Source organism: Bison bison, unplaced genomic scaffold, assembly GCF_000754665.1.
Source record: "Bison bison bison isolate TAMUID 2011002044 unplaced genomic scaffold, Bison_UMD1.0 scf7180017864181, whole genome shotgun sequence".
NCBI lineage: Eukaryota > Metazoa > Chordata > Mammalia > Artiodactyla > Bovidae > Bison > Bison bison.
In genome coordinates this window covers 5,186,160-5,199,396 of record NW_011494753.1, presented here as the reverse complement: position 1 = coordinate 5,199,396, position 13,237 = coordinate 5,186,160, and the positions used below count along the sequence as shown (strand labels likewise).

The following is a 13,237-nucleotide window of genomic DNA, read 5'->3' as shown; positions in this document are numbered from 1 at the left end:
AGCGACTTCACTTTCTACTTTCTCTTTCATGCGATTGGAGAAGGAAATGGCAACCCACTCCAGTGTTCTTGCCTGGAGAATCCCAGGGACGGGGGAGCCTGGTGGGCTGCACAGAGTCAGACATGACTGAAGCAACTTAGCAGCAGCAGCAGCAGGTGGTCATGAATTCATGAGCTCCTTAGAGACCTCTTTAAGTTCTCCCTTTTCTAGCCTTTCCTCTCTCACTCTCATCCCTTGTCATCCCACTTCCCTGTATTTTGTAGATGCAGAAACAGAGGCCCACATTAAAGAGGTGACTTACATAAAGATTAAAATTCTATAGGAACTTCCTAAAGAAATTACACGTAGAACTACAGCCTACCAGGCTCCTCTGTCCATGGAATTCTCCAGACAAGAATACTGGAGTGGGTTGCCATTCCCTTCTCCAGGGATTGAATAAGGAGCCCAGGGATTGAATAAGGGGCTCTCTCATTGCTGGCAAATTCTTTACCATCTGAGCCCTCAGGGAAGCCCAGAATTACTATATGATCCTGCAATTTCATTTCTGGATATACACCCCAAAGAACTGAAAGCAGGGAATTGAACAGATATTTGTACACCAATATTCAGAGCAGCATTACTCACAAAAGTTTGCCTTTTGTGAGTAATGCCCAAATGCCCACCAACTGATGAATGGGTAAGCAAAATGTAGTATATTCATGAGATGGGATATTTATTCTGCCTTAACAAAAAAGGAAATTCTGATATATGCTGCAACACGGATGAACTTTGAAAACATTATGCTAAGTGAAATAAGCTAGACACAAAAAGATAAAATATTGTGTGGTTCCACTTACATGTGGCACTTAGAATAATCAAATTTATAGAGACAAGGAACTTCCCAGTGATCCAGTGGCTCAGCCCCTGGGGTCCTGGTGCAGGGGGCCTTGGTTCAATCTCTGGTCAGAGAACCAAATTCCCACATGCCATGACTAAAGATCCTACATGTTGAAACTGGAAGATCCCATGTGTTGCAACCAAGGCCCCTCGCAGCCGAGAAAAAAAAAAAATTATAGAGACAAAAATTAGAATGGTGGTTACCAGGGGCTGAGGGGAGAATGGGGAATTGTTTAAAGGGGACAGAGTTTCAATCTGGGAAGATGAAATAGTTCTGGAGTAGGATGGTGGTGATGGTTGCACAACAATGTGAATATATGAATGCCACTGAACTATACACTTAAAAATGGTTAAAATAGTAAATTTTGTTTATTTTACTGTAATTTAAAAAAATGAAACACATACAGAGTACAGGGTGGTACCCAATCCAGAATTACCCATTGCCTCTGATTATTTATAGCCACTGTATCTCTTTTAACCTAGCAAAAAGTCATTTTTAAAAATACAATACTTACTTGTTGAACACACCAGGCGGGTTGTTATGGAAAATTTCTCACTTTCTGATTTTGTGCTTCTGTTTCTTTGTGCTGTCATTTGTCTGGTTCCTCAACTTTCTTTATTTCCGGTAAATTGGAATTAATATCTAATGGTTGATGTGCCTGTGTGCTCAGCCGCTTCAGTTGTGTTCAACTGTAACCCTATGGCCTGTAGCCCAGCAGGCTCCTCTGTCCATGGGATTCTTCAGGCAAGAATACTGGAGTGGGTTGCCAGGCTCTCCTCCAGGGGATCTTCCAAATACAGGGATCAAACCACCCCTCTTTCCCTCCTGCTTCTTCTGCTTTGCAGGAAGATTCTTTACCCACTGAGCCACCTGGGAAGCCCCGATTGATAGATCCAGGTAAAACATTTTTTTGGCTAGAATAAATAATTACCATTGATCTTGTGTACTTCAGATTATATCACCACTGAAGACACAATCTTGCTGAAGGTTAGTAAACCACTAGCAAAACTCAAGATTACTTTCTCAGAGTGGTGACAGTCTGATATCTCCATGTTACACTTAGATTGTCCCCCCTGCCTCTAGAAGGTAACCCATGTAGCCTCAATCATTTAACCTTGATGGATAAGCCTCCTTTACAAGGGTTTGCAGATTTCTGCTTTTTCTAATCTTACATTTTCCCCCTACCCTAGAAAGAAGAGCACTCCCTCATCAACTGGGACTCTATTACTGCTAGAAAAGCAGAATAAATCTTTAATTCTTTTCGTTTTAGTGTGGAGAGGTTTGCAGTAATGGGCACTTCCCACACAGAGATGCTATCATACTGAAAGACAAATGTTTTCACCTTTTAGCTGTGTGTGAGCAAACGCCATAACTAATTCAGTTAATTTCTGAGACTACGTTAGCTTTTATACCGTCTATTATTTTGTTGAACCACCTTCGCGCCACAGAAAAGTGCCAGATACCTCAAAGCCACCGGGGGCCGTGAGAGGCCAGCCCGCTCTACAGCTGTGCTTTGTATTCTGATTTTCACTGGAAGGTACGCAGGACGTTCCTCCGAGCCAGATGTTGTGTCTGGCCACGGAGGTGTCGAGGACGTTCTGGGTCCCCGGAGCTGCAGGGGTGAGCGCTCTGCCAGCAGAAATCTCCGGGATAAACAGCAGGCACCCTACGCTCACTTCCGCTTCGGGGTCGTTTGCATCAGTCCCCTTCATCGCTCACCGCTAGAGGGCCGTTTATATACTTTTTAAAATAGTATAAGTTTCCATGCACACAATCAGAAATGAAACACAGTTTTGAGAGTAGTTAAAAAAGAAAAAAAAAGAAAACTTTACCGAAAAAATTATGAGAAAAAATTTACATGCAAGTCTTAAAACAGGTTAAAATAATCTTGATATTTTTGAAAGGACCTAAGAAAAAGATAGACCATCAACTGCCCGGCTAGCTCAGTCGGTAGAGCATGGGACTCTTAATCCCAGGGTCGTGGGTTCGAGCCCCACGTTGGGCGGTTGCTTTATGATGTCTTTCCAACGTGATATCAGTTCTCACCATCTCTAAAAAGTGACCTCAAACCAAAAGTTCTTGTTTTCAAACAATACATTAAAAACTACTAAAACTGAACAAGTTTAAAAAGGAAACATTAAAACTAGAAAACAATTTCAGATTATAAATACACAGTTAAAGAGTATATGTGTAGAGAAGTATTTGTTACTGAGTGGTCTATTTGAAAGGCAGTGGAATGCCAAAGGTTAAGAGATAGAGGACATGAAAAATTAATGAAATTGTAGGGTTGAAGTGATCTCTGTCAAGATGTTTGAAATGCATAGTTTTTACTTTATGCTCTGCCATACGCGAAAATTAGTTTGGATATCAGCTTTGGTTCACAGGGTTTCCTATGCATATTCATTTCATATCCTTGAATTCCTCTAAGTAAATTAATTTACTTTGGCGTATGGGAAGGGCTTGTGGTTTTTATGGGCTATTTAAACCACTGTGGCTTCTCTGATGGCTCAGATGGTAAAGCGCCTGCCGGCAATGTGTGAGACCTGGGTTTGATCCCTGGGTTGGGAAGATCCTCTGGAGAAGGAAATGGCAACCCACTCCATTACTGGTAGGCTACAGTCCATGGGGTTGCAAACAGTCAGACACAACTGAGGGGCTTCACTTAAACCACTGTAAGATTGTTTTAGTGATTAGTTAATCAGGTAGCTATTGTGGACAGACACAGGACTTAATCCTTTTTTTCCTAAGTTAGTGATCCAAACTGCAGCAATTTTGGAGTCTCATATTTCATTTAATATCCTGTGATAAACCATAATGGAAAATAGTAAAAAAAGAAGGTAAATATATGTGTCTGTTTGAGTGCTGAGTGATAGTCGCTCAGTCAGACTCTTTGCAACCCCATGAACTGAGGCACCAGGCTCCTTTGTCCATGGAATTCTCCAGGCAGGAAAGAATACTGGAGTGGGTTGCCATTTCCTTCTCCAGGGGATCTTCCTGACCCAGGGATCCTGCATTGCAGGAAGATTCTTTACCATCTGAGCCACAAGGGAAGTATGTGTACATACATGTGTGTGTATATACATGTATATGTATGTATAACTGAATCAATTTGTTGTATAGCAGAAATTAACACAACACTGTAAATAAACCATAACTCAAAAAAAAAAAAAAAAACCTTCAAAGCAAGTAATTATCTTTTCATTAGTATGTTTCCCTAAAAGAACTCAATTCCTTAGGTCAAAACTTCGCTTTTATGTTCACAAATGAAAATTCTTTTCTTGTCTTAAATATTTTCTGTATTCCCTGCAATTCTCAAACATTCTCCACACTGACCATATGTTATAATCATTAATTCAAGATACAGTTTCAGGCTTTGGAAGAAACACATGGAAAATTTCACAATAAAAAATGAAGATCCCTAAATACTTCTGTTGTTACAAAGGAATATTTAATCTCTAGGTGATGGTAGGTGAAGTAGAATTTTTAAAAAGGCAACTCGGCCAGAGAAAAAGCAAGCTAGTAAATTGATGAGGAAGTCAATGAAGATATATTTACTTTTAAATATACATCCATTTTTTAAATTAAAGATCATTGTTATGGGTTGAATTTGAGTCCTCCTGATAGTCATATGCTGGAGTTTTAACCCCTAGGACTTCAGAATGTGACCTTATTTGAAAATAGGGTTGTTACCGATGTAATTAGTTATGAGGTCATATCAGAGTATATTGCATTTTTAATCCAATTTGACTGATGTCTTTATAAAAGGGGGAAATATGGACACCCCATGCACACAGAAATGCACACCTAGACACATGGGAGAATGCCATGTGAAATAAAGGCAGAGATCAGGGTGATTCGTTTATAAGCCAAGGGATGCCAAAATTTGCCGGCAGACAACTAAAAGCTAGGGGAAAATCCTGAGACAGATTCTCCCTCAGGGCCCTCAGAAAGAACCAAACCTACCAGCACCTTGATCCTGGATTTCTAGCCTCCAGAACTGTGAGGCCACATTTTGTGTTTAACCATCCAGTTTGTGGTATTTTGTTATGATGGCCGCAGGAAACTAACATGATCATTGTTCTTTTGGGAAGTGATTTTGATTTTAAATTTATTTCAGTATACCTTATATTAAGTAGTTGTCATCATCTTCATTTCCCTTAATTTCCAAAGCTGTAGGAAAACAATGGTTTGGATGTGGACCTACATTCAGCTCAAGTGAGGACATTATGATCACAGCTCCATCGGAAGTAGCATTTAGAAATGACTGCAGTCTCAGACAACATTTTCTTATTGTTGACTGGTGATTCATTATGTTGGCTAATGATTTATAACAGTTTGTACCAAAAGAATGTTTTCAAAGATATACTAAATTAAACACATTTTATTCTCCCATGGAATACTTGGAGACTTTATATTTAATTATTCAATAAATAAATCATTTTAAGAAACTGTGCTAATTCTCAGTGGTCCAGTTTCTTCAACAAGTAAATGGCAAGAAGAAGAGAGAGAGAGAATGAATTCAATCAAATGAAATGCATGGACTGTGTTTGGATCCTGATTTGAACCAACCAGTCATAAGATTATAATCTGACATACACAATAGAATCAGAAGATCACATGAGACAATGCTGGGAATCTGAACACTGACTGGATAATTGAAGATATTAAGGAGCTATTTTTAAATGCAATAATGGTATTATTGTGTTTTTTGAAAAGCCCTTATTTTTTAGAGATATGTACTTACTTGTTTAGGAATGAAATAGACATGATATTTGGAATTTGTGTGTATTTTGCTAGGGTTGGAATAATTGGGTACCAAAGACACAAGATTGGCCATATGTTAATAGCTATGAGATGGCTGGATGGCATCACTGAATCGATGGATGTGAGTTTCAGTGAACTCCGGGAGTTGGTGATGGACAGGGAGGCCTGGCGTGCTGCGATTCATGGGGTCGCAAAGAGTCGGACACGATTGAGCGACTGATCTGATCTGATGGAGGCTCAGAGAGGAGTATGCCAGGGTTCATTGTACAGTTCCCTTTACTCTTGTTTATAGTTTTAAATTTCTATTCATTTACATACTGTCTCATTATGCAAAAATGAAAGTATCTTAACCTCCTTAGCCCAGTGATCAAATTTAGCATCACTAATGAGACAACCAGACATCATGTACCTCCTGATATGTTGCAATGACAAGTGCAGAGCATCACCTATAAATTGTTCTTGTCAAAAACTCTCAACTTAGATCTAATTGAGTCTTTAAATGTGACTTAAGTTTATAGGAAATATAGGAAAAGTGAAATGAGTTCAGTAACCCCATGAATAAACAGACAAATGCAGATTGTCAGACATTCAAAAGAATCAGTTTCTTCAAAAGGCAAATGTCATGAACCACAAATAATAAAGTATATGTGTGTGGATGGACTGTTTTTTGTGTCAAGGGCTCCCCTCTCACTCCCATGGCAGTCCAGTGAAGCCAATGAACTGTTTTTCCAGAATGCTTTTAAATGTATAAAATATAAAAACATAGGATTATAAAGAAAAACAATTATGTTGAAATTGTTGTTATTCTTGCTTAGTTGCTGAGTGGTGTCCAACTCTTTGCCACCCCATGGACTGTAGCCCTCCAGGTTCCTCGGTCCATAGGATTTTCCACATAAGAATATTGGAGTGGGTTGCCATTTCATTCTCTAGGGGATCTTCCTGATCCAGGGATCTAACCTACATCTCCTGCATTGGCAGGTGGATTCTTTACCACTGAGCCACCAGGGAAGTCCTGACACTCATGTACAGTTATGAAAATATTTTAAAATATGCTATAGTAAGGTACATGCTTCATTTTGGTGGCTCAGTGCTAAAGAATCTGCCTGCCAATGCAGGACATGTAGGTTAGGTTCCTGGGTCAGGAAGACCCCCTGGAGAAGGAAATGGCAACACACTCCAGTATTCTTGCCTGGAAAGCCCACATGGACAGAGGAGCCTGGTGGGCTACAGACCATGGTGTTGCTGAAAGTCCAACACAACTTAGTGACTGAACAACAAATATGATCTAGAAACAGGTCTAATAATTACAGTAATTTCAAAGTAATGATGACTAAATAGTATTTCTGAAATATACGCAAGAACTCAAGTGATACAAAACATCTCATTTTTATCGTGACAAAGCCACAGGTGCTAGCGATATTATCAGTTTTGTTATCTTCATTTATCATGAAAGTGAAGTCGCTCAGTCGTGTCTGACTGTTTGAGACCCCACAGACTGTAGCCCACCAGGCTCCTCTGTCCATGGGATTTTCCAGGCAAGAGTACTGGAGTGGATTGCCATTTCCTTCTCCAGGGGATCTTCCCAATTTATCATGAAAGGAAATACTAAATTTCACTTTGAATTTGATGAAAATAAAGATGTATTTTTTTCCCCCATCCAAGTTCATGAACCCTTTGAATTGTATACAGGGACACCTACTTTAAGAACTTCCTGCCTAGATCTGAAAATACTTTAAAATTTAACAACCAAATGCAATACCTTGTCATTTAATGGATCTTATTTTAACAAGCAATAAACAAACAGAGATAAAAATATTCTATGAACAAGTGAGGAAATGTGAAATGGGAATGATATGAATTTAGGGAATTATTGTTAATTGTGTTGGGTATAATAACGGTATTGTGGTATGTAGGAGAGAATGCTTTTCTATTTTGGAAGTACATACTGAAGAAATCAAGTGTAATAGGTCCTGATGTCTTACACACATACAAACACAGATATGTATATACACGCCAAATATGGGAAAACATTCACAATTGTTGAATTGAGATGATATGTAATATATTGTTTTTTCTACTTTCCTGTATGTTTGAAATGTTCATAATAAAATATAAAATAAAGTGATTTAAAAAATATTTTTTATGGTATAGACATGATAGGGACTTCCCTGGTGGTCCAGTGGCTAAGACACTACATTCCCAATGCATGGAGCAGGGGTTTTAGCTCTGATCAGGAAACTAGAACTCACATGCTACAACCAAGAGTTTGCATGCCACAACTAAAAATCCTGTGTGCTGCAACTAAGACCGGTGCGGCCAAATGAATACATAAATTAATTAATTTAAAAGACTCTCTGTTTAAAAATATAGATATGGTAAAGTGCATGATTCATAAGTGTACCACTTGATGAATTTTTACATTTGTAAACACCCATATAATCACATCAGGTTAAGGTTTTAGAACATTCCCAGAACCCTGAAGTCCCTAATGCCCCTTTCTAGTCAATTCTTCTTCTTCACCAGTTAACCACTTATCCTGATTTCTAACACCATTGTTAAAGTATATTGTCTTTAATGTCTGGCTTCCTTTACACAAATGACTTACTCTTATATTAAAACAAGTGTTTACAGACTGGTAATACTATGTATGGTAAAGATGTGGGAAAACAAGCTCTCTCTTTAACTGCTGGTTGAAATGTAAGTTGATGAAGGCTTTCCTAAGCTTAAAATGTCCAGTCTTTGACTCAGTCATTCTGCATATAAGGTCCTAAAAATATAAAAACAATGTGCACAAAGGTTAAGGTTGAAAGGCATGTATTTCTAACAATGAAAAACTGAAGGCAACCTAAATGTCCGGCAACAGAACTAAGGTTAGATGCATGCAAGCCGAGTCACTTCAGTCGTGTCCGACTCTTTGTGACCCTATGGACGGTAGCCCACCAGCCTCCTCTGACCGTGGGATTCTCCAGGCAAGAATACTGAGTGGGTTGCCATTTCCTCCTCCAGGGCATCTTCCCCACCCAGGGATCAAACCTGTGTCTCTTATGTCTTCTGCATTGGCAGGCACTAGCCTGCTAATTTACCACTAGCACCACCTAGGAAGCCCAAATTTAGATAAATATGATCTATTTATACTATAGTATGTCATGAATAGTTAAAAATGTGAGAAGGACACATATGCAATTGGAGTGACCTCTAAGCCATATCATGAAGTTAAAAAAGAAGAAGACACAGAACAATATATATAGTCCATTTATAGAAAAAGAAAAAGCAATTAGGGAGCATAGAAAAGTGTCCACGCAAAATGATGGGGGTGGGGGTGGGGGAGTAAATGAGGGAAAATAAAAGGAGTCCTTACCTCAACTTTTGCCCTGTATTTTATATCTCTGAATTGTTGCATCGTGGATGACTCAAATATTCAAATAGTACTTGAATAATTAAAACATAAAGCAAAAACTTTGATTTTAATATAAATGGAGAAAGAACACAATGTGGATGCTAAGATACTCAAACAACTTATAAGAGTAGTACCTTTGATGGGGAAGGGGCAGATAAGGGACTGAAGTATGAAAGACACTTTTCACTGTCTTCATTTTTATATTAAAAATTGAATTATTGGATTACTTTAAAATATTTTGTATTCAAAAAATTTTAAAAAAAGAAGTGTACTTCAGAGTTTTGGTGGTCACAAAGACAGGTCACAGAGAGGCCCTTGCCCCCTTTTTGTGTACTCTAAGTAGTGCAGACCAGATTCTGTACAGAGAGACGGAGTGAGGATTCTTTGTGGGTTTCTATGGTCAAAGAAGGGGTTGTGTTAAAGGAAGATTGAAGGAGAACTTGGAGTCAGATAAATAGAGACGGGTCTGGAATTCATTGGGTGCATAATATGTTCTGGGGAGGGTTTAGAAAAGGCATGGAGACAAGAATGAAGCCTGGAGGAAGGGTGGGGACTGTTTGTGGAGGGACTTAAAATGCCAAACTAAGTACTTTGGGATTTATCCTCCGTAATATTTGTTGAGCACCAATTCACTGTTCAGTGCCTCGCTAAGCCTTTCCACGAAAGGAAGGTGTGTGCGTGCTCAGCCGTGTCCAGCTCTTAGCGACCCCATGGACTGTGGCCCACAAGGCTCCTCTGTCCATGGAATTTTCCAGACAAGAATACTGGAGTAGGTTGCCATTTCCTCCTCCAGTGGATCTTCCTGACCCAGGGATTGAATCTGCTTCTCTTGTGTCTCCTGCATTGGCAGGCAGATTCTTTACCACTATGCCACCTGGGAAGCCCTTTCCATGCAATTTCATAGTAAATCAATGGAAAGGTGCTATTGGTCTCCCCATTTTGCAGCTGAGTAAATTACAGACTTTTGGAACAGGGGTATGACAAGATGAAATTCATCTAAATTGCGTGTATATTCAATAATAGCTGAAAGAAAATAGGTGACAGAAAATTGCACAAATAGGGGTGTGCAGAGCCCCGACATCAGTATAACAATGATAGGGACACAGTAAAGGAACAAATAGTAGGTGATTAAATAGTTAATCCCATTAGGGGATTGTAAGTAAAGAAAAAAGTATGGGAGACCCCTGTAAGTTAATGATTACTCAAGAAAGCAGTTCTTGACCATAAAACCAAGCAGGCTGGCTTAGCAACAAAAACTATGCATCGGAAGCATGGGACATGCCCCAACCCAATAAAACAATGGTGGCATGAGACCCATATTCTGCCCAGTGAGCTCAATAAGTTAATGATCCCTAGGACATACTCTCTGCGCGCACACACACATACAAAAAACAATAATTTATGGAAAGGTGACACTTCAAAGTAAAGACCCTCATTGTACTGACTTGAAAAAATTTTTCCATAGTGCGATGACAGTCCTGGCTTGACCAAGGGAGAAAACTCCCTTGCCCAACCTGGAGAACTGATGATGGAAGTATGATGCCTACTCAAGAATGAGGAAGAAGGTGGTCTTTCCTGCCCACCGCCCTCCACCCCGTTTTCCTTTGTTTATAAAACTGTAGCCAAGTAAGTTCTTGGGGCTTAGCACCCTCTCATCCACCCTTGTGTAAGCCTCACAAATTCCTATTCTAATAAATCACTTTTTTTTTTTTTTTAGAAAAAAGCTCAATTTCTTAAATTTGTTTTTAATTGGAGGATAATTGCTTTACAATGCTGTTGGTTTCTACCCTACAACAATGGGAATAAGCCATAAATATACATGTATCCTCCTCTCTTGAACCTCCCTCCCATTCCACACACCTTCCCACCCCTCTAGGTCATCACAGAGCACTGGGCAGAGGTCCCTGTTATATAGCAGCTTCCCACCAGCTAGCTATTTCACTCATGGTAATGTATATATTTCAGTGCTACTCTCAGTTCATCCTACCATCTCCTTCCCTCACTGTGTCCACAAGTCCATTCTGTACATCTGTGTCTCTATTCCTGCCCTGCAAATAGGTTCATCAGTACCAAAATAAACCCCTTATCTATCACCTTGCCCCTCCCTGAATTCTCTCTGAGCTGAGACATTAAAGGACTAGAGCTCCTGAGAGCCCCTACCCACACCACCGAGTGGTTTCAATGTGGTATTCACATTAGCATCTCTTGGAGGTGGCCAAAAGTCCACTAGCTCAAAAAGCTGTAAAACCCCAAGCCTGCCTAGCGTCTCCCGCTTTGTTTTCACTTCCGTGTGATCCAGGCTGGAGAAGGGGAGGAGGAGGACCTGACAAATGGCCGTCAGAGGACTAAATAAACTGGCAGGGAACTTGGTAAACAATGAAATTTCTAGATGCAGACTTCATTACCTATCCTTTTTCAGTCAGATTGCTAGCCTTAAAGCTTTTCTATGCAGGAATTTCCTATGCAGATACCCCATGTCCAAGGTAAGAGAAACCCAAGTGAGACGGTAGGAGTGTGAGAGGGCATCAGAGGGCAGACACACTGAAACCATAATTGCAGAGAACTAACCAATCTGATCACACGAACCACAGCCTTGTCTAACTCAATGAAACTAAGCCATGCCATGTGGGGCCACCCAAGACAGGCGGGTCATGGTGGAGAGGTCTGACAGAATGTGGTCCACTGGAGAAGGGAATGGCAAACTACCTCAGTATTCTTGCCTTGAGAACCCCATGAACAGTATGAAAAGGCAAAATGATAGGATACTGAAAGGGGAACTCCCCAGGTTCGTAGGTACCCAATACGCTACTGGAGATCAGTGGAGAAATAACTCCAGAAAGAATGAAGAGATGGAGCCAAAGCAAAACCAATACCCAGCTGTGGATGTGACTAGTGATAGAAGCAAGGTCTGATGCTGTAAAGAGCAATATTGCATAGGAACCTGGAATGTCAGGTCCATGAATCAAGGCAAATTGGAAGTGGTCAAGCAAGAGATGGCAAGAGTGAATGTTGACATTTTAGCAATCAGTGAACTATGGTGGACTGGATAGGTTGAATTTAACTCAGATGACCATTATATCTACTACTGTGGAAGGAATCCCTTAGAAGAAATGGAGTGGACATAATGGTCAACAAAAGAGTCTGAAATGCAGTACTTGGATGCAATCTCAAAAATGACAGAATGATCTCTGTTCATTTCCAAGGCAAACCATTCAATATCACAGTGATCCAAGCCTATGCCCCAACCAGTAACACTGAAGAAGTTGAAGTTGAACAGTTCTATGAAGACCTACAAGACCTTTTAGAACTAACACCCAAAAAAGATGTCCTTTTGATTATAGGGGACTGGAATGCAAAAGTAGGAAGTCAAGAAACACCTGTAGTAACAGGCAAATTTGGCCTTGGAATACGGAATGAAGCAGGGCAAAGGCTAATAGAGTTTTGCCAAGAGAACACACTGGGTCATAGCAAACACCCTCTTCCCACAACACAAGAGAAGACTCTACACATGGACATCACCAGATGGTCAACACTGAAACCAGATTAATTATATTCTTTGCAGCCAAAGATGGAGAAGCTCTATACAGTCAGCAAAAACAAGACTGGGAGCTGACCTGTGGCTCAAATCATGAACTCCTTATAGTCAAATTCAGACTTAAATTGAAGAAAGTAGGGAAAACCACCAGATCATTCAGGTATGACCTAAATCAAATCCCTTATGATTATACAGTGGAAGTGAGAAATAGATTTAAGGGACTACATCTGATAGATAGAGTGCCTGATGAACTATGGAATGAGGTTCATGATATTGTACAGGAGACAGGGATCAATACCATCTCCATGGAAAAGAAATGCAAAAAAGCAAAATGGCTGTCTGAGGAGGCCTTACAAATAGCTGTGAAAAGAAGGGAAGTGAAAAGCAAAGGAGAAAAGGAAAGATATAAACATCTGAATGCAGAGTTCCAAAGAATAGCAAGAAGAGATAAGAAAGCCTTCCTCAGCGATCAATGCAAAGAAATAGAGGAAAACAACAGAATGGGAAAGACTAGAGATCTCTTCAAGAAAATCAGAGATACCAAAGGAACATTTCATGCAAAGATGGGCTCAATAAAGGACAGAAATGGTATGGACCTAACAGAAGCAGAAGATATTAAGAAGAGGTGGCAAGAATACACAGAAGAACTGTACAAAAAAGATCT

The 13,237-nt window shown here is 39.9% G+C and overlaps 1 protein-coding gene and 1 non-coding gene across 2 annotated transcripts in view; both read left to right on the top strand.

Annotated features, from left to right (window-relative positions):
* LOC104991038 (relaxin-3 receptor 2-like) overlaps positions 1 to 13,237 on the top strand; it is a 52,491-nt gene that overhangs the window by 18,706 nt on the left and 20,548 nt on the right. Inside the window, exon 4 of the mRNA XM_010843401.1 lies at positions 2,326 to 2,497. Coding sequence (XP_010841703.1) covers positions 2,326 to 2,497 — 172 coding nt within the window. The remainder of the gene's footprint in view (positions 1 to 2,325; positions 2,498 to 13,237) is intronic.
* On the top strand, positions 2,810 to 2,882 carry TRNAK-CUU. The gene has a single exon. It is a non-coding gene; the product is annotated as a tRNA-Lys (tRNA).